Genomic DNA, 21,685 nt, shown 5'->3' on the forward strand with positions numbered 1-21,685 from the left:
GATGGGGTGCTGGTCCCCTGCTGCGTCTCACCAGCACCAGCGGTCACACGTGGCATGGCAGGATGGTGACCTGCTTCGTGAAGCCTCACCTGCCCGCTCTGCTGGAGCACACGCTTTGCAAATCTCAGCATCAGCAGCGCTGGAGCTGTACGAGCCCCAGCACCAGGGTCCAGGATCCCATGACATCCAGAGCCCTCCCGAGTGGATTGTGCTTGGGGAGAGTGTGTTACATGCTCCACTTACAAACAAACAAAAAATCCCCTAAAAGGTCATAAAATCAGAGAGGACTTAAATAATCCATACGTACTGGTTGTGACTTAAATAATCCATACGTACTGGTTGTGACTGCCTGAAGCCAGCAGCTCCGACAGCTTTATCGCAAAACTTGGGTGACCTGAATTGCACAGAGAGCTGATGGGAAGCTCACACGTTTCATAGCACACTAGCAGCATCTGCCTCCTTTTAAATTGCTGGTTTGCTTTTTGCATACATGGTTTTGCGTCCTTGTTTTTATTTTCTGCTTGCTTTTGGCTTGCTTTCTGTGACAGGCTAGAGAGCAAGTCTGCCTGATTTCCCTGCTGTTGCTGTGGGCTTTACACATAGCAACAGGGAGGAGAAACCTTTCCCTTTTATTTATTTTTTTTCCTCATCCTAAGAAACAACCTGCAGCCTCCAAAAATCACAGCAGGAACACCAAGAGAGGGGAAGGATCTGTGAAGCACGGACCTCTCACACTAGTGCAATGCGTTATCAGCGACGGTTTGTTTGCCACGATCCCACAAAAACAGTCCTTGGCAATTTCCCTCCAGCAGAATATTGTTCAATTTTCAAAAAAAAAAAAAAAAATCAATCTCCAAGGCAGCTCCTGAGACTGGATGTACTGAAGAGAGCCAGGAACATGCTAATGTGGCATTTATTTATCCATGGCTTAAACCTCCCAGTGCCAAGGCACCCGGTGCCCCCTCCGTCCCTTCATCCTTCCCTCGCTTCATGTGGCGCTGGCTGTCACGGGGCTGGGAAGTGCAAACAGGGCTGAGCTGGAGCGAACGGTGCCAGGGCAAAGGGATCACCTGGGCAAGAAGGGAAAACATCGGCAGGGTGAGGGTGACGATGATGATGATGATGACTTGCATGCCTAGCTCAGATTTAACCAGTCTATTTCTTTTCGTCTTTGTCCCAGCTTCAAGACCATTGTGCTCCATCCTCCTCGCTCACCCGGTGGGGAAACTGAGGCAGGGCAGTGCCAGGGTTTGCCAGGGTGCAGGAGAGCTGAGCCAGGGCTGGCACGAGCGGTCAGGCAGCTCCCTCGCAGTTCCCATTCTGCTCTGGCTTCCCACGGAAACAGAGATGATGCAACCACGCTGCCTGTCGCTGCCAGATCCCTCCTTATTCCTGGCTTTGAACCCATGGGGGCAGCTTCACCCCCAGATGCTGGCCTTTCACAGATGCTTTGTGGGATCAGGCAGCTCAGCTGGGAGGAGAAGGACCAAAGTTGGATGAAACTCATTATTAGCCACTGGAGAGTCCACACAAGAGGGTGCTAGCAGAGACCAGGCATGAAAGCTCTGCCTCTGCAGAAACAGCCGGCAGAAGTCCTGTGGGTCTGGAGGCTCTTGTCCTGGGCTCTCACTCTCATTCCCCACAGAAACCCTAAAGCCCCCAGGACACAAAGTGCCACTGTTCTGTGTGCTCTGCTGTCACTCAAGGGTTTTTTGTGTCCCCTCTGTGTGCAAGCAAACACAAAGAGATGGGTTCCCCCAGTCCTGCAGCCTAGGTTATGACAGCAGTAGCACCCAAGGGAGAAAATACAGACAGGGGACAATTTGAAGTCACCGTGGTGGTGACATCTCATTTTGGGTTATTCTCTTTTGATTTGTCTTTTAGACAATCTGTGGAGGTGCACCTGAGGCTCGTGGTGCTTGTCATGAAAGGGATGAGGACCAAAGGGAAGCCGTCTTCAGGTGATCATAACAGCTTAAGGTCTCAACATCCATAGAAGGGACAGCTGTGCGGGATGGGACTCTCCTATCCCCTAAAAATGTGCATGGGAAACGTTATGGTAGAGCCTGTAAAATAATGAAGGGCAGAAAGCACTTGGGTAGAAAAGGACTGGTCATCATCTCCAGCGTGAGGATAAGGGCATTAAAAAACCTAGTAGGTGGCAGGATCAAAGCAAGCCAAAGGAAATGATTTTGCACCCAAACAGGCCATTTGAGTGGGAAGCTGTGTTCCACAGGATGTTGCAAATGCTTAAAATTTACTCGACTTCAAAAATAACCAAATAAATTCACAGGAGAAAAATCTGCTGAAGACTACATACAAAGACACCTCTGACTCAGGGACTCTGAGTCACAGAAAATTGTCGGAGGTCAGGGAACTATTCTGGGGAAGTATCGCATCTTCTGACATCCTTCCAGGGCTGTCCAAGGGTGGACTTTCGTGATGAGAGGTACTGGTTTTGATGGACCATTGCTATAGCCAAGAAAATGAAGGTGATTTTTTGGGGGCTGGTTGCAATTCCCTTCTCTCCCCGCTTGCCATTGCAAATGCCTCTCTGCACTGTAAGAGGAGCCGGGATCAGGTAACTGCAGGCAGTGAAGCGGTCCCAGTTGCCCAATACTCAAACACCACGTCGGTCCTGATAAGTTTGTTATTCACTTGCATGAATCTGGCCCTGGAGCTGAGCCCAGCATGGCTGGATGGGGCACAGAGCCCATGGGGATGACCAAGGGAAGCCTTTCCAAATAAACAGGGCACACAGAGAGATGCTCTGTAAGGGGTGAAGAGCTGGAAGAGCAAAGTGATGCTGAGGGATGAAGGAATCTCTTGTGCACCAGCAAAGCCCCAGCAGTAGGGCTAGGACCACAGGGTGGCCCAGGACACGATCTGGCCGCAGAGCTGTGCAGGCATCTCCCAGAGGCACCCAGCGGGTGGGGAGAGGAGATAGCGCCCGTGGGAGCCGCTCGGGCAGGCTCCGGAGATAGGGCGATGGGGGGAAATCACTCGGTGCGGGGCCTTGATAGAGCACCAGCTGCAGACACACTGAGCCTGAAGGCCGTGAGATAAGGCGAGAGCAGAAGGAGACCAGCCTGAGACCTGGCGCTGGGAATTTCCAAATCTCCCCTCTCATTCCTGTGCTGCAGAATAAGATAGAATCAAATCGAATCGAATCGAATTGAACCGAATCGAATAGCTCGGTTGGCAGGGACCTACCAAGGTGGTTGAGTGCAAGTGCCTGAGCACTTGAGGGTTAAGCAGAAGTCAAAGCCTGGAGACGAGGGTATGATCCAAATGCCTCTTATTACTATTATTTATTAATCATCAGACTATTAAGAGTAATAGGAAGGTATTTTCATTGTGCCTTTGTATCAGACTCTTTGACAGCTACCACGAATTTTTAGCCAGCAAGTGGATATGAGAGAAGAATATATGTATACATATTTTATACTACAGGAAAGACGTGATGTTGTTGAGGGTAAATGAAATGGAGGGTAGGCGGCAGAAGCAAACAGGAGAATGAATGGGACAATATTTTCACATATATGAAGACAAAAAGAGCAAAATGCCTTATAACCGCATCAAGCTCAGCTGCAGATGGCTCTGGAAGGAATAGCTTTATCCCATTAAAGGACAAGTGAGGCACGATGTTACCAAACTCTCCCTTCTAATTTCTGTTGCTCATAATTGATCAGGTAAATGAAAATACTTCTCACTCTAGGGAAATCTCTGCTTTTCTGAAGCTGAGCACGTGTTGTGCTGCCAAGGGAAGGAACTGAGTGCCCCGGCAATGCTCACCAGCATTGCACTTAGAAAGAAGAAAAAAAAAAAAAAAAAGGAGAGAGAGGGAACTCTATTAAAAATGGATGCCAAGAGAAGAGCACATTTGAGATGCAGAAAAGCTTTTACCCAAGATGTGTGCCCTTTGCAGTGTTTTTGCTGCTTCTTTGCAACAGGAGGGATTTGGTCCATGTGAGATGCTCACTGCTCCGCACAGTTCCCTCTTTGCAGCCCCTGCCCGATGCAGTTTTCCCCCCGCGCGGTTTGCTTGCCTTTTTTTGGGTCCCTCCCACCAGCCAGCAAGTACATTCAGAGGTGTTTTATTTTCCCCAGGGTGAGAGCAAGGAGAGGCCCCTCGATGCTCTCGGAGACAAGGACAGCGCAGACCAGCCAGGGCTGGGCTGCAGCCAGCTCAGCCAGCTGAACGCCTCCCCTGCGGCGTGAGGGAACACATCGGCCTCTCTCACCTGCTTCCCAGCCTCCGTCAGAGGCAAGAACAAGGGCGTTGGGGCTTGTAGCAGCTGGGCTGCGGAAATGAGGGTCTGGATGAAAAGGCTTGGGTTGGCTCCCTCCTCCGCACCCTCGGGACACCCATGCAAAGATAAACCAAAGCTGTCTGAGATAAAATCCTCAGCCTGATAGTTTTGGCAGCACCGGAGCCTTCTCTGCCTTCTGTGGAGAGGACCGGTCCCGGTGAGCATCCAGACTGGGCATGCAGCCTGGCATTGGTTCCCTCCACACTCTTCCAGCCCTTGAATCCACAGCAGAGGTTCACAGAAGGAGAAGAACCCATCCTGCAGGCCAGGCAGAGGACCCCAAGGATGCTGAGAGGTGCTAGGTGGGCCAAGGACATGAGATATGCAAAACCCGTCATGCACTGACAGCTTGGAGTTGGTGCAGCCAAAGAGTTTCCTGCAGGATGGAGAACCACGGTGGTAATTCATGGAAATGTCCTGGCAGGAAAGCGAGTCTGGAGGAGATTTACCTGCCCCTGGGTGCAGCTGTAGATGGGGAGTGAGGTAGCAAATCACCTACAGGGCACGACCACCTTCTGCTCCACATACAGCTCCCCCAGGGACCCTCTTGCAGGGTTCAGCCCCCCAGCCACAGCCAGACAAACAGGGCAGGGACGTAACAGGGGTGTCCCCAAGGTCTGCAAGAGCCCAAGGTGCTGGTGGAGAAAGGGGGACAGACACCCCATGTGCCCTATAGCTACCATCGACAAGTGGTTGTAGGGCACATGGGGTGCAGGGAAGCTGGTGGGGCCAAGGGTTCAACCTCCAGCTGTTGCCTCCTGAGCCCTTGTCCTTGCATGCTTGTGATGAGGCTCCCATCCCTTCATGGCCCTCTCATCTCCAGGAGGGTGCATGAGCACTGCTCTCCCAAGTGGACAACACTGGAGGGTTTAGGCCATGTGAGATCAGACCAGTGGTCTTCTGGTCGATTTCTTTTCCAGACCCCTTAGAAGCTCTTCCCAAATTTCCAAGGGACTGCAGGCCCTGGGGTGAAGATGACTGCACCGTTCAGTGCGTTCAGGCCAGGCAGCGAGGCTTCTCCAGACTTGTTCGCCTGTTTGGGAAATTTGCATTAATTACCTTGGTGGTGATTCAGGCTCTTATGGGAACGTTCAGCCTCCTCCCAGCCACGCATGGACGCACAGAGCCGTGTGCAGGGTCATTGCAATGATCTTCCTCTATATCCAGCCCCATGCTTCTGAGCAGGGCTTCACACCCCCCACAGTGTTTTCCAGAGCTCACAGCCTGCTCATGGATGCCGACGAGTGAGATATTGCATCTGCCACATGAGCCCTGCAAACACTTTTTAGAGGAACCTCTCATTTTAGGAATTTGGAGGTGGAGTCTTTAAGGGAACACCTCCTGACCTGTCTTTGGACCTTCTTGCCCAAGGGAGTTTCTCAGACATTTGGCCACCCAAGACTGCTGCTTGTGCCTGGGGCTTGTTGCTTATGCTGCAGTTTGCTTTCCTTCTTCTGAATCTGTTCATATTTGTTGTGACAATGGTCACGAAAAGGCCAAAAGGTCCTGGGCAGGACCTGAGCTGTGCATCTTCAGCTAAACCTGACTGGCATTGCATTTTCATGGAGCTATTGGCAGAAGATGACCCCATCTTCCCCTCTGTGCCTTCACACCCACCCCTTTCACCTCCTGCTTCTGCAGCTGCCATTTGCTTCAAGCTCTCCAGCTGACAAAGTGTGGATGCCTAAGCAAGAGCCATGGTATCTTCAAAGAAAACCAGAGGTCATTAATGGGAGGGAAGTCCAGCACTGGACCCTGACCTGCCTTTCTGCTCAGAGAGCTGATCCTGCCCACACCTTTCTGTAACTTCTGGGGTACTGGGTGCATTGCTGTGCTGCAGCACAAGCATGGGACCGATGCTGTTCTGAAGGTGGAAGTGGGGTCTGACAGACTCAGGAGCCCACCAACCAGCTACCCCATGGACTCTGGCCCCTATCCCTCCTCTCCCAGCCCAGCCCAGATCACTTATCCCCAGGACCAGGGATAGCCAGGTCTGATGGCCACCGGCCCTGGAGGAAAGGTCAGTCCTTCCTCAAGGAACCTAAAAGGCCAGCCCTCAGCACAGAAACTGAACCGCACGGACACCTCGGTTACATTCCCATCAACAAAGTGTCACATCCTTCACATGGCTGCTTGGGAGGGCAGAAATCAGATCAGGAAACTCTGTGGACCACAACACGTGCCAACACAGCTGGAGGACTGTCCCCACAGCCAGCAGGTCCAGCAGACTCAGTTATTTCTGCACACCAAGCCCAGAACAGGAGGTGTAAGATGACCCGAACAGTGGGTTACACAAACTCTTTGGAAATGCAAACCAATGTCTGATAGGCATAAGGTCACAGCCATCACACATGCACCCACCCCCGGGCCCGGGAATCACAGCTGAAATAGCATTGTAATGTGCTTATAATTTATTCATCAGCTGAATGAGAGCAGCAGCAGGCATTTTCATGGCACTTTTTTATCAAACCCCTGTGACGGACTTCATCCATTTTAAAAGAACAAACTAGAGAAGAAAGGAGAAAAAAAAAAAAAAAGGAAAAAAAAAAGACAACTTTATTCCATTCAAATTTAAACAAGCAGGAGAAAGGGCAAATCAAATAGGTTAAAAAAATACTGAAGACCTTCTTTTCCCTTCATTTTTCTTCTGCTTTGTTCTGAATCTTTCAAACTTTGCATTTGTCTGCTGGTGGCTACTTTGATGCATCAGGCTCCTGTTAACCCAGATGCTGCTGACTGCCTATTGAAAGCATCTCTTCATCTCTGTGATGAGTTCTGCCTGAGGATCCGCTTGCCCCATTTTTAGGTGAAACAGAGCCAAAAGGTGAATTGTGGACAGGCTTTTATCTTCAGAGATTCACAGCCGCTTCCCCTGAGCACTTGGGTCTGCTCTCCGAACCCACTCCCTATATAGGTGAGGATTGCACATTGATTCCTCTCACTAAATGCTTGGGGAGCTTATGAGGAAATATTTGCTTGGCAATGGGGCCTTGCTGCCTGGCCTGAGCTCCGTACCATGGTGCTGGGCTGCCCTCTGGTCTGGGACCAAGGTTTCAGGTGCAAACAACAGAATAAATGCCTATATTCCTCCATCACTGATTTCTCCTTGACAGAGAAACCAGTCTGTGAAGCACAGCTGGAGACCTGCACCAGCGGACAGCACTTCAGGAAGAGATGGAGGAAATAATCTAGCCCCCTCGCTGTCTTCTTTGTACCTACAGTGGCCTGGAAGAAACAAGGTACGAGTTGGGGTAGGGGAGACCTAAAAAAGACAAGAAAGAAAGCTAACTAGAAGGTGAGGTGAGCCTAGAAGCAAGCTGATCCCCAGCTGTGGAGTTTGAAGGAGCAGGTTGAGCAAATATGGAAGCACTGGTTGGAGAAACATGTCTGGGCCTGCTTAGGACAAGCAGATACTGCCTTGGTGCAGGAAGGCAACAAGGTGGACCTCCAGGTGTCCTGCACTGTTTCCAAGTCCCACAGTCCTCAAGCCCTTGGTTTGAGTTACAAAGGGCTCCCAGAGGGCTACGAGTGGTTCCTAGGGCAGCTGAGCAGAGCTCCTACCCCTGCCTGATCTTCTCTGTCACAGCAGCATCTGTATGACGGTGTTAAGTCCAGGCTGGGCTCCCAGAGCCACCAGTGTCCCTGCCGATGCCTCGCCAGAGCAGAGGAGCAGGGAGGAGGCAGCAGGAGAGGAGATGGCTTCGTGTTTTAGCCTGGTCTGGTCCTGTTCCCCGGAGGAAGGAGCGGATGTCTCATCCTCAGAGCCACTCAGGAAATAAACTGGATAAAGCTCTGCAGAAAAACGTGTGAGTTGATTGTGCCCTGGGATCTGAGCAGCGTAGGTGGGGCCTGCCCTCTCTTCCCACCTCTTGTCCCCTCTCTCTGCCAGCTCACGGGGCAGTAACCCTCCAGTGTGACACCGAGGCAGTATTCGCATTCCCAAAGCTCCCGTGGCAGACTTCTGCTGTTGCTAAGCAGAGGAGTTAACTCTCAGTCTGTCGTCGTTCATGAATGCGGCGCTCAGGAAGGAGGAAAGAGAAGAGGAAGAGAGATATTAAAAATAGATGATGAGAACAAAGCAGAAAGGCTTGGAGAGAAGTTTTCATCTCAGATTTACATAAGGCACCAGTGGCATCCAAGGTCCAGATTACAGAAACCAGCTCTTCGTCTGGGAACTGGCATAACGGCACGTGTAGCCTTCTCTGCTGCTGGGGCTTCCCCTTCCTGGAGCCACACTGCCCTACACCAGACCCTATTTCACTTTTTCCGAGGCCAAAGAGCAAAGCTGTTCCTTCAGGAAAAAAAGAAAAAATCAAGAGATTTCTCTCAAGAGAGAACAAGCGTAGGGTTTGTGGCAGAGCGCACCACATGGAGAGCCCCATGTGCTGGCATGCAGTGCCTGTCTGTGGGAGAGCAGTGCCCAGGCTTCCCAATGCTCTGTTTCTTCAATGGTTTCTATTTTCTGTGAAAGTGGATGTTTTTGTGAAAGAGAAAAACAAAAAAAGTTTGGGAGAAAAAGATCAGTATTCCCTCTAAAAGCAGTCCTGATGGAAAATTTTCAGCCTGCCTTATTGAATACACCAGGGTTTTCTTTACTTTCTGCCTTGCATGATTGCCTCTTTCGTTAACATTCGAGACAGGCAGCAGGTGGAGATAAGCCCTGAATGGTGACAAACTCTGCTTCTCTCATCCTTCCCACCACTGGGCTGCTTCAGCCTGTGTTGGAGGCTGGCTGCAAGGAAAGCTCTTTCAATTACCACAGGAATAGGGGCAAGCACAATCCCAAAAGGACTTGCCTGCGGCTGTTTGGATCACACATATATTGTCCTCTGGGCAAAACCATGTTTCTTCAGAAGCTGGGACATTGCGTTAACGGAGCAGTGTGGGAAAATCCTTGTGGTGTAACATCAGTGGGAAAGGGCACAGCATGGCCCTCCGGGTTGGGTGCTTCCCTGGACTCATCCGCAATGAAAGCAGGGCATGTGGAGGGGCAGCTGGAAGTGGGTGCTGAGGCGTTTGGGAACGGTAGTGTCCATAACATTAAACCTGGTCATTTGGGAGGTGGGGACGGAGGCATGAATGGGGCTGATAGGGTTTGAGGAGCAGCGAGCAGTAATGAGGCAGCTGGGAGGGGGGCTGTTGGGTTGGGAAGAAGTGGGACGAAGCCAGAGACTCGTTGCAGATGGATGGGACGTGACAGGCAGAGCTGAAGAGCTTTCTCTCACTGCTGAGAGCACCGTGCCTGCAGCCCTTCCAGATGTGGCCCAGATGTCGAGGCACTAAGAAGGGTGGCCAAAGCCAGCAGTGATGGAAGCACCTGCCACCAGGGAAGCACTCGGCTGCTGGCCCACGTGTCCTGCCAGTCAGCCCTATCCCATATCGTCAAAATGTTAAATCCATCAACTCAAGATGTAAATAATATGGTACCGAGCTCCTGGCAGAAAATATCCCCAGCACGACACAGCCTGACCTCTGCAGAGCTCCTCCAACAAGCAGTTTCTCAACCACGCAAGCAATGTGGAAGTGTTCATGATCCAGACGTCCAGCCCACGGGCTGAAGGCGTGAGAGCAGAATTAAACAGCTTTCTGCAAACCTGTGCCAGTCCTGGTGGGGACAGTTTCCAGGGTGAGATGGGATGTTGCAAGGGCTTGTTCCCTTGGTGGAGGAAAGGCAGAGAGGTGAAACTACACAGGGGTGAAGGGATGGTCAGGCACAGCTTCTCCAGGTTGTTTGTCCAAGGAGCTTGGGCCACTGCAAGGTGAAGTAGCTCTGCCATGTGCAGAATGATGAAAGCAATGCCTAGCAGAAATGGATTAAGGACCTAGTCCTGGACAGAGTAACGTCCTGCAGCACTGAGTCCCACAGTCCAGTGAAGTAACTGTTCCCCGTTTTCAGTTCCCACTTTCTGGACAGTCCCTGCTGAGTGCCCTGTTGTTCTTGGTGCCTGTGACTGCTTTGATCTTTTCAATTAATCTCATCTCTAAAGTAAACACTCCTCAATCTCTCTCTATATTGCAGCCTCTCAAGGTCCTTTACCATTTCATACCTAGACTCCATGTAATCCAATGCCATAGACGTACTTCAAGGCATTATATGATTTTTACTTTCATTCATCCACAGTTTTTATTTGACCGCAAGTACACAGAGAGCAGAAATATCCTTCTAGTAAGTCTGATATTTTGGGGGACATTACAAATACTACAGAACTCATCATAGCATTTAGCTACTAAAATGATCCCCGTTAGAACCACTTTAATTCCGTAACAGGTAATACACGTCGACTTTTCCCTGTCGGTGCCGTGTTACCTCCTCATTATTTCTCCCGTCTTGGCCGAGGAAAGACTTCCAGCTCACACACGTGTCTGTGCCAGGCACGCTGCAAGCAGCTGAGTGGCCCCATATGCTGACAGGCAGGTGCATGCTTCCAGAAGCGAGACCCAGACTTGTGCCATCTGCAGTTGTGCTGTGCTGTTTGTCCTCCTTCTGGATCATCACTTTGTTCATTGATTCCATAAAGACTTGCTAAGGATTAAGAGCTCGCAGGCACAGGCACCGTCTGAGGTCTTAACCTTGCTTTTGTGTTCACAGTACCACGTGTGGAGCTGTGGTGGGCACCGCCTTACCCCTGGAGGTGTCTTTGCTCCTTGGGTGGATGGGAGGAAGGAACCCAACTATTTTCTGGCTCTGGCACCTCGTGCATCTGTGGAGCTATGTGAAAACAGCACTGATGTCTACGGGAGCACTGCCTGTTTCGATGTCACCGTTGGGTGTTTGGGGATCACTGTGGGGTGCTGGGTCAGGCGTGGGCACTTCCCAAAACACCTCCACGTGTGGACCATTGCCTCTGTGCACCAACAGCCTGCATAGCAAAATGTCCTCCGGACCACCAGCCTCCATGTCCCTGCCCTCCAGCACAGCAGCTCCACCGGGGACCACGGGCCAGGACGCCCTGGAGAAGCTATGCCAGGACGGCAGCCACCCACCGCACCCACCCTGCCCTATCCCGGCGGTGCTCCCGCCGTCACCCAGCACCGCTCGCCCACCAGCGCTGGGGAGCACATGGCCGTGCCCGCTCCCTCCCCACCCCCACGCCGACACGGCTGCCTGCTCCTCCCCCCCCCCTCCAGAAGCCACCACCGAGAACATGGCGGACATGGGGGGGGGGCAGGGGTGAGATGAGGGGCGTGCTGTCCCTTTAAGAACTACGGTGGGGGCGTGGTTACAGCGGGCGGGGCGGGGCTATGGGGGAGCGGGCGCGAGCGCGGAGGGAAGGGGCGGCGGGGAGGGAGGGGGGGTGGGCGTGGCCTCAAGGGCGAAGGGGCGTGGCTAAAGGGGGGTGGGCGTGGCCGCGAGGGGCAGTGGGCGTGTCGCGGCGCGCTGACGTCAGCGTCGAGCGGGCGCCGTCACAAAAGGAAGTGGCGGCGGCGGCGGCGGGGGCCGGCAGCGCGGGGCGGGGCGGGGGGCGGCGGGGCGGCAGCGGCGGAGCAGGAGCAGGAGCAGGAGGAGCAGCGGGGGCAGGGGCGGCAGCGGCAGCAGCAGGGGCAGCAACAGCAGCAGGAGGCAGAGCCCGGCGGCGGCGGCGGCGGGGAGGAAGGCGGCGGCGGCGGCGGCGGCGGGGGCCGCGCCATGGCCCAGCAGCAGATGAGCAGCTCGCAGAAGGCGCTGATGCTGGAGCTGAAGTCGCTGCAGGAGGAGCCGGTCGAGGGCTTCCGCATCACCCTGGTGGACGAGTCCGACCTCTACAACTGGGAGGTGGCGATCTTCGGGCCGCCCAACACCCTCTACGAGGGGGGGTACTTCAAGGTACGGCGGGCGAACGGAACACCGACCGGCCGCGGGGCCTCCGGCGGCACCGGCACCCCCCCGGCCCGCCCCGGCCTCTTTGTCGCCGCCGGCAGGTCCCGGCCTCCCCCCGCCGGGCCTCGGGGGTGGGGTGGGGGGGGGCCGGGCCGCGCCCCCCGGCGGCCGCTGGGAGCCCGTGGGGCCCGGGGCCTCGCCCCTGGGGGGGGTTGGGGTGAGGCTGGGGGGCGAAGCCGCAGCCTGCCGGCCTTGTTTTCCTTTATTCTCTGCTTTTTTTCTAACCCCCTCCCTGTATTTTAAGTTAAAGCAGAGGCTCCGTGGGGAGGGGAGGCCCCCCCCGGCCGTGGTCAGCCGTGGGGGGTGGTAGGTGGGGGTGCCGGCCTGCCAGGCTGTGTTTTTGTGTCGGGACCTGGTGGTGCCGCAGCGCTGTGCGTTGGGCTGGGGGGGGGGGGGGGGGGGTTTGTCCCCCGTGTTTGTCCGCCCTTCCCTCCTCAAAGTTCAGAGGACGGCCCTCAAAGGGCTACGGCAGCGCTTCGTGGGTGAAGGTAGATAACCGCTTTCAATTCCTCTCAATCTTCCTGTTAGTCCAAAAAAACTTTTTGTGGTTGTTATTTCCCCTCTTGTAAATACAGAAAGCAAGAAATCTGGCACATCCTCGCCCGAAAGGAACAGGACTTAAAGGAGGCCGGCACGTTTTCCTTAAAAGAAACAAAAGCTTTGGTGAAGCAGAAGATGCGTTGTGCTGGGCATCTCTCTTTGCGCTTCATGGCCACTTGGGCTCTGGCCATGTCACCTTTGGGTCATATCTCCCAGGAGTTATCGGTGTAGTGGTACCTTTAACACCTTCCCTGTCCTGCCAGCCAGCCCTTTGGCTTCTGTCAAACCAAACAAAAGCTCGGAGGATCTCTTTGCTTGGCTAACGTGCATCTTCCGTGTCTCTTGGCCTCTCTGGACCAGGGTTTAAGCACTCTGTCCCACAAAACCAAAATAACCTGTAGCTTGGGGAATAATGGATTTGAGTCACGTTCAGTTCGGCCTCATTGTTTGGAAGGAAGGGAAGGTTTTGGCACGAGGCTTTCCTTTTGTAATGAGTTGGCTGGCTTACTCATGTAGGTGTGATATGTATATTCTTAGACTCACCTCCATTATTACTTTGTCAGGAAGTCCCTGCAGTCTTGGATTGGTAACTGGGCCGTTTCTGCATCGGAATGGACTGGCCACCTCTTCCTGCACTTGGATTAGTCATCAGTTTTTTCAGAGACACCGTGAAGGGGTCAAAACATTTGGTTTAGGAGCCGCCTGGCCCATGCGTTTGTAATTGTTCTTGGAAAGAAAGCTGAAGCAGCCAGTGGAATGATTTGAGGATGTGCCTCTAGCAAGTGCAGATCTTGGCATGAGTGCTGGTGTTACCTTACCCCAGAATTGTGACTGCGATGGCTCTTTTGCTGTTTGGTGTCCTTGAATTGTAGGGCCTCTCCTCTAAAATCTTCTATTTGAGAGTGGGAGGTCTCATGATGCCTCCGTCCCCTCTGCAGAAGAGAATTACTCTTGGTCAGTGTGACCTGAGCCTGTCATATGGAGTTCCTGATATCTTCTCTATGAGGAACCATGCCTGGTTGTTTTGTTTTGGTAGCATTGTAAATTCTCAGTTCCTCAAAAAGTAGTTTTAGACCCAAATTTTCTCCCAAGAGAGAAGGATTCCTGTTGTCCTGATCGTGAAGTTCCTGCCTCCTCTTTGTATTGAGGCCTTAAGGCAAACCTTAGGGGGTATGTTAGGCTTGGCTTAGTGAACATTTTAGAGATGAGACTGGTAAGACTGAAACTTTATTTGGGGGGGTTAACTTCATGACATACTCATGTATTTGAGGTGAATGCTACTTTCAGATCAGCACCTGACTTATCTTTAAGGTTTCTTGGCTTGATAATTTAAATATTTTATCTTTATCCTGTTCTATATTTTTAGTTTTCTAAGATTAGGTAAGTAGGATTTGAAATAATAGTAAAAATAAAAAGTTACATTGTGTAATTGTGTAGAACTTCATGGCAATGAGGATTTGGGAGTCTTCTTCCGTTTGCTTGAGGTGTTGTGCGAGTGCAGGACTGGAAGAAAAATATCAAAATCTTTTGGTTAAACTTAAGTGGAAATATTTTGAGGAAAACCTGCATTTAAAGTGACTTTAATGAAGCGTTAGCGATGCTTGATTGGGAATGCAAATGCTTGATTCATGGTCATGAAGCTTTCAGAACTGGTAACATCAGCTTTTGGCACCTCGTTTATTCTTGGAGAAATACGACCTTTCTCTATGGATTGTTGGACTAGCTGAATAAACTGAAACGAGCAAAGCGTTCTCTCTGCACCTCTTTGAGGGGAGCTACTGCTGTTCAAAGCTGGTCTAACATTTCAACCGACTCTGGTTTCAGTTGCTAATCCAGCAACTGTATCATTTGATAAACTTAAGCAGAAAACATGCCCTGCTTAGTGCTTTTAAAATACCAATACCTTAGTGCAGGCCATAATAAAACCAGTAACTTATGAAAACTTTAGCAACTGATCTTGGCTAAGCTTATATCATTGACTACTCTATCCTGCTTAGCTCTGCTGCAGGTCTTTGTAGCTCAGGACCTCTCAGCTGGAGGAGCAGGGCAGTAGCTTTTGGAAGTGACTGTTTCACATGGAGCTTGGTGTGGGGCAGAGCAGTCCTGAAGCTCGTGTCCCCATTATGCAGTTAGCTGAAGGTGCATGTCTACAGCAGAGGCTGTGTCATGGGTCCAAGTGTGTCTACACGGCTGTCTGCTCCCCATCGCTCTCTGGCTTATCTAGTGACTTTCTCTGGCTATCCAGTCTGATTGGGAATAACATTTTGGGCAACCCTTTGCTTGAATTCCAGATTACCACCCTCGAGGAAGGAGTTGAGCTGTCTTGTGCACCGGTTACCTCTCGTTCCCTGCTAGGGAGACAACAGTAGCACATAGTCGGTCAGTGATGTTAAGTCCTCCAGAGAGGTCCCAGGACGAGAGAAAATGTCCGTCCCTTAGTTCCTGTCCCCAAGGAGTTGCCTGTCAGTTTGACCAAAGTTTTTGCTAGCATTCTGACCAAAGTCGATTGTATTGGGCTACAGGTACTTGATTGCAGTAGGTGAACTTGATTTTTGGTCCCTGACTTACTCAGAACTTGCTTAAAGGAGAGAGGTGGGTCTACCTTGAGTGTTTAAGGGGTGATTTCCTCACCCCTGACTCAGCTGTTGAGGTTTTTTGAATGACAAAGGGAAGACTTCTCAGAATAAAATGTTTCCTGCGGGGGTCATAGATGGAGTTGTTTCTTTCTTCAGCTGGGGAGAACATGGTGTGATGGAACAGATCTCTGTGTCAGGCTCTTGAGCTATGCAGTAGTTGTGAATTGCTCTTGAAATTATGGGAATATGTTTCTCCGGCTTTGCAGACAATAACTGTGTAGTGGAGGAGCAGATTGCACTGTAGTCTGCAGAACTGCATGTAAACAGTTTGTTCGTGCCACCTCAAGTCACTTTTTTTCTCATCTGATGCATTTAAGCAGTACAACAGAGGTTATTAAAGCTGCAGTCTGGTGATGATAGGTGCTAGTTGTGATAGATATCAGTGGCTGAGGCTTTTGTATGGTAAAACTGTTGCCATATCAGTTGCCAGTTGGTCTCTGGGTTTTGTGACCCTCAGTCTGCTTTGAAATCAATGTCATACTTTAATGCTTGAGCCTTCAAAGCCTGGGGACTGATAAACCGTTGAGTGTTTTAATAAAGCGATGCTCTCAGGACACTAGCAGAACTATTAGAACATGCTTCCTGGTGGCTTACTTAAAGCTCTGTACATTTGCTGCAGTTGTCCCTTTGCAGCACAACTTTTGTCTCTTAGAAATGCAAGTCTCCTCATTTCATAGTTGAATAGTATTCTGCTTAGGCTGTGAGCAAACCCTTCAGTGAATGTGCAGGTAACAAAGTTTCAATTTTGTAAAATTTCCTATTAATCATGTAGCACTGCCTAAAAGCACAGTTTGACCAAGTATGCTGTGTCGAGAAGCATGTTTAATGTAGAGCAAGAGTCAATATTAACAGCTCCTTCAGAGGTGATTTGGGCTGGGTAGATGAAAATGAGTATACCTAACATGAAAGGAAACAAGCAAAATTAGCTGTATTGTTAGAGTTGCTGTTTGATAGTTCTTTTCTTAAGGCAATTTATTTCAGAAGGTATTTTTGCTACTTGAATGAGCAAGTCTTGACACATAAGCTGGTGTGGGGGGAAAGCAAGCATTATGCTTAGTTTTCTCAAGTAATTTGGGGGCTGAGGCATTGTTTTCCATGGTTTTTGTAAGTCTTTAACCATGTGCTGAGTTCTGTATTGTTGGATCTCAGCTTCTTCCAAGGGATTTGCTTGAATTCAAAGCAATTTGCAATATGTGGGAATAATTTTTTCAGAGCAGGAGATCAATATAGAACTTTCTCCCACTTGTCTGACAGAAAGAATGAGTACCATGTTTAAAATTTTGGTACTGTAGGTCAGTGCCCAGAAAGCTTGTAATTAAGCAAATAGAAATTTCTTGAGCATTTAAATGTTCTACCAGTTACATAATTCTAACTTCACAAAAATATTGCTTGACGCCAAGAAAAAAATCGTGTGGTACTCTCTGCACAAAAGCTGACTTCTACAAGCCTCTGAATTGCGAGCTCCTAGAGAATTTCTCTCGGTGTACTTAATTTTCAATTTTTGTTGCCTTTAGGTATCATTGATGCTAATAAGCAGAGGTTTGCAACTAAGGGGCATGGAACTGCTTACAAACAGAATGTGCAACTGCTGCTGCAGGTCTCAAGAGCTCCCGTGTGGAGCTGGCAGTCCCCGAAGTGGAAGAACAGCTAAGGCATCTGCAAGCAGGGAGGGAAGGCGCTGCTCCTGATGCTGGTTCACTGACACTACGCACAGTTATGATCTGTGGCTCAAATGCTTAAGAAATGCCTAACTGACTCTTGCTGTGCTCTTGAATGTAGATTTTTGGCAGGCTACACCTGTGGGCCGCGCAGACCCCTCCAGACCACTTTCTTCAGGGCAGCTGCCTCTCCTCAGCAGGCAGCAGGCAAGGTAACGATGGCAGCCAGCTTCTAGTTCTTCCCCTAGGGCTTCTCTCAGCCAGGTGGGATTCTTGTGTATGCTCTGAAGGCAGATAATGATTTGCCAATCTGTTGCTACCTGAAAATACAAGCTTACATGCAATTAGGCACTGCTGTATGGCAAGAGGAAAAGCTGTGGCACAGCCCACCTCTGCCATTAGACTGAAAATGGAAAGCTTTCCACTTGGAAAGATTGAGTACTGTTGGCTTGCAATTTTTTTCCATTGTTTGGCTCTATTTCCATGAGTTTACACAGAGTGATCCTCAGACAAGGTAAAATACAACATGATTTTTTTTCTTGGATAGCAGTTCAAAGAACTGTGCCTCTGAAAAGTTCTTGCCAGTCTGTTCAAGGGAGTAATTAAAAGCATACAGGTAGTTTTAGGTTTGGTTAATATTCTGGGAATTAGTGGAAATTTTTGATTTTATAGTGTTAAGAGGGTGTTCTTAATTTTTTGTTCAGCTATTAAATCCTTAAGTTCTCCAGTATGCAGTGACACTGTGCAATGGCTGTCTGAGTGTGAGACCACTTCTGTAACTTCTCAAAAGCTCAAGCATGTTCTTACCTGGCTGTTTCTAAGTCACACTTACACTGACCACTATCTTACAGGGAGATAGATTCACACTGAGTGTCTGCTCTTTAGTAGCATTTTGAGTCTACTGCACGATGCTCATTTCTTATCTGGAAAGTAGAAAATGCCAGAAAAAAACTGTTTGTTGAACCTTAACTCAGGTGTTTTTGACGTGCAGTTTGGCTGTGTGGTTTTTGGCTGTCCTCGGGTATTCATGATAATGAATGGTGTGGACTAAATGGTGGAGGTTTGCTGCTGAACTTGATTGTAGCTGGCTTACATTTGGAAATATAACCAAGTTACAGACGGACGGTATTGTGGATGGACTAGAAGCTTTGTTATTTATAATTTGGGCTGTGTGCGATCAGATGTACATGCACAGACACATGAGTATTCACAAAATTAGCTTGGTGCTTCCACAGTTCTAGTACTTCATTTTTATCCAGCAATATCAGTCAGAGGAATTGCTGTCAATCTTACGAAGCTTTAGCAGTAGCTGCTTACTGGGAATGTCCAGTCCAACCAGACCAGTTCAACAGTACTAACAGCAGCCTTGTGTGCCTTCCCCTGAAGCAGCAGTAGCAGCAATAACTAGTCTGTCTAATTTTCTGAAATAATTGAAATGCATTAGGATTTGGCCAAAATGGGGCAAAATGGTAAAGCTACTGAATTGGGTTATAAGTAGGATACTTTGGGATCTGAGTTGTAACGTGACCAGGACTTTCTGAAACTTACTTTTTTGTTGTTGTTGTTGAGGATATCACACAGGGAACAAGGGGATCATACAGGGGTATTGTAAGTGAATCATGCTTTCAGATATCATTGTGATTAACAAAGAGAGCTGGCAGGCAGGCTGTCTTACTCCTTAAGGTCTTAGTAGTGAAAGCATGACATGATATTCCCACTGGTCTATTTTGTTCTCTTAAAATCATACAAGTCATTTAGAGCTTCAAGTAATGGGCTCTTACTGCAGAGATGCAACTTTGAGATCATAGCAGTGGAGACATGTTTGCGATACCATGCAACTTTTATCCTAGCTAAGATACATACCCTGGTTCAAGAATTTAAAATGTACATTTTCATGTTAACTGTAGCAAAATATTTGGAAAGGTTAAGTTGAAAAACTCTTTGCCAGCAGGGTATTGGAATAGTGGAAAGACCGGTGTTTAACTGGTCAATTCTTGGGTGATAAATGCCTGCTATGCAAAATTTCTTGGTTCAACATTATTCTTTTACTCTTCTACAACTGGAGACCTTTCACTGTCAGAATTGGCAGAGGCTGAGGTGAGATTCTCTTCTGCAGCACAGGCTTTGGCCTTGTTAAAACAGAGCCATGCAGTGGCATAGCCGCAGCTTGTAGCATGTTCAGTGTAGGTGCATTTGTTCTCGTGTTAAGTCTGCTGGCCTACACTTCCAATTCATGGATGTAAACTATACTGATGTGTGAGTGCTTGCTTATCTTGGCTAGAATAACTATCTCTAAAAGCACTTACCTTTTATTAAAAGAAAAAGCTTCCTAGAGTGTGTTGAAGGAAACTGAATTTCATCCTGGTGCCCCTGATTATTTCTCTATTCTTGCAGAATAGTAACAGTACCCCCACTTAGTAGCTGAATGCCTTTCGGTGGTGCATTAAGCAGGATAACTTGAGAGGTTAACATCTCTTCTGGACCTTTGAGGTGTCTTGTACCTATTATCTAAATCCTGTCTAATTTTTCATTCATGTAGTAACAAAATGCCTAAATGCTTCAGATGAAGGTGCATGGTGCTTCTTGGTTAAGTTAGAAAGTCTTGTCTGTTCTTTGTGATGCTGCCACTCTTGCTGGATCTGCCTAACCCAATTTTTATGGCTTTCTGGCAGTAACGCATATTGTGGCCATAAGTTGTTCAAAATGCTAAGCAAAAAAGACATTGAGGCTCAACTCTTCTTGAAAGCTTAAGTGTTAAAATTCTGTGAATGACAGTAACAATTCTTCTCCTGTATAATTCTGTAAGTGTCAGGTAGCTATTTCTTGAGTCAACCCTAGTCAAATTTAAACAATCCTCTATAGAGGACCTGTTGTCACTTCCCTTATGAAAGACTAGTGAACTTCTAAATGAAATTAGGCATTTTATATTGTTGTATGAAGCATATAAAAATGAAAGCTTTGAGACCAACATATGGAATGATTTCCATTTTTCAATGACTGCCAGAAACCTGAAGGCTTATGTGCTTCAAAATTTGACTAATATGCTTTCTGTGAAATGTAACTGATTTTTTTTTTCCTGCTGGGAGCAGTCTAACATTTCTGTGGAAGAAGCTTGGTTGCCTTTGGCCTGAAATATGGCAATAGTGGCACTACTATTGGAAGCTGGATAGGGAAGATAGGCTTCAGTAAGACCGAACATCTGGCTTTTACACTGTGAAATGGGCTGGATTGTTTTTGAAAATTCATTAATGAAGTTTGTTTTGATCCTCAGAGGATTATGAGTAGGCTCATCAGGAGCTAAACACCAGCCTAGTCAGGGTCATTGCAGAAAGTCACTCTGGAGCTCCATTTCAAGTGGCAATAACAGTACAGTTCACGTCACGGACCCATGTATCTGTGGCTATTCTCCAGCTGGAAAGAGGTTGTAGTTGTATTGGCTACTGCTGATAAGGGATGAGATCAATAGGTTGCTGGTCTTGGCTGCTTTCTTCTGGATGTATGGAGTAAGTCTGGCTTCTAGTGCTGTTAGAGGTAATATTCGGATTTCACTGATTTGAAGCAGCTTGCTTAATGTTCAGCTTGGACAAACTGAACTTTCATCCAAGTTGTAAGGTTATCTGGTGCCTACTAAGTATGTCGATGTTCAGTTCATTTGTGTGTTGTGAGCAATATGCTTCTGCTGGGCCTTTTCAACTGGGGACCGTATTTGGCCTTCAAGGGACAAATCAGTAGCATGCTGGCAGTCCACAAAGCTGTGCTGCTTAATAGGAACATCCGTGGAGAGAGACTGCAGCTAAGCTGGCTGGTGCAGGCATGTTGCAGAGTGCTGGGGCAGGCCAGGTTGGACTAAGGGCTGTTTGTAACCTTCCCAAAGCATGGCACTGCCTGTTCTCAGGCCTGACAGGATGTAATGAAACATCACATAAGGATTTCCTCAAAAATTTTTGGCATATGCTTGAAATTTTCCATCCTGTCCAGGTAGGAAATGCTGTGTACTGTGAGGTCAGCTGTGTTAATGACAGGTCTGCTCAATGGTAGAGGCACCCAGGTGTGCTTGGCTACAAAAGACCTATCACGATGACGCTGTCAGGCTTTTTCTTATCTGTCTTGGGGTATTTGGGGATCCAGGCCCATCTCAAGTGTCTCCCTCCTCCTTCATCTCATTCCCTTTGCTGGGCTGGCTGAACTTCGGGGCATGACTGAGAGCTGACATAAGGCTACCACGTGTGACCTGATTAGAGCTCCTGGTGTCCTAGCCTTGTTCTGTTTCATCTTTCCCTCTGCAGCTATCAGCTTTAAGAACGTGGATGACTTTCACCTATTTCCAAGCGAGCAGTGAAGTATTTTTGACCTGCCTACTCTAATCAAGACTTCAAAGGTGGCTAATTTCTGCTATTAAAACAAAAACAAGCTTGCTGGTGATGTTAGGGGGAACCTCTGTGTTATACTTTAGCAAATCTAGCAGAGTTCTGAGTGGAGTTTGGTGGACAGGACAGAACTCTTCAGGTGTTGTAATCTGCATCGATTATATCTCGAACTCCTGCATGCACAGGTTTATTTGTGATCTCCCAACTGTATTGATCAGCATGAATTATTTTATAGGTGGGAGTATTGATAAGCTTTAGGGTTTTCCTTCCTTTCTCTCCTTTACTTGAGTATAAATCAATGACTTCTATACTC

General features: G+C 48.9%; 1 protein-coding gene across 1 annotated transcript in view; it reads left to right on the plus strand.

Annotated features, from left to right (window-relative positions):
* The first annotated feature begins 11,762 nt into the window (after positions 1 to 11,762).
* The window catches only part of UBE2R2 (ubiquitin conjugating enzyme E2 R2), a 51,620-nt gene continuing 41,697 nt past the window's right edge, over positions 11,763 to 21,685 (plus strand). The window contains exon 1 of the mRNA XM_080574779.1: positions 11,763 to 12,117. Within this exon, the coding sequence (XP_080430905.1) occupies positions 11,941 to 12,117 (177 nt within the window). The 5' untranslated portion in view covers positions 11,763 to 11,940. The remainder of the gene's footprint in view (positions 12,118 to 21,685) is intronic.

The sequence above is a fragment of the Anser brachyrhynchus genome (assembly GCF_964034855.1).
Source record: "Anser brachyrhynchus genome assembly, chromosome: Z".
NCBI lineage: Eukaryota > Metazoa > Chordata > Aves > Anseriformes > Anatidae > Anser > Anser brachyrhynchus.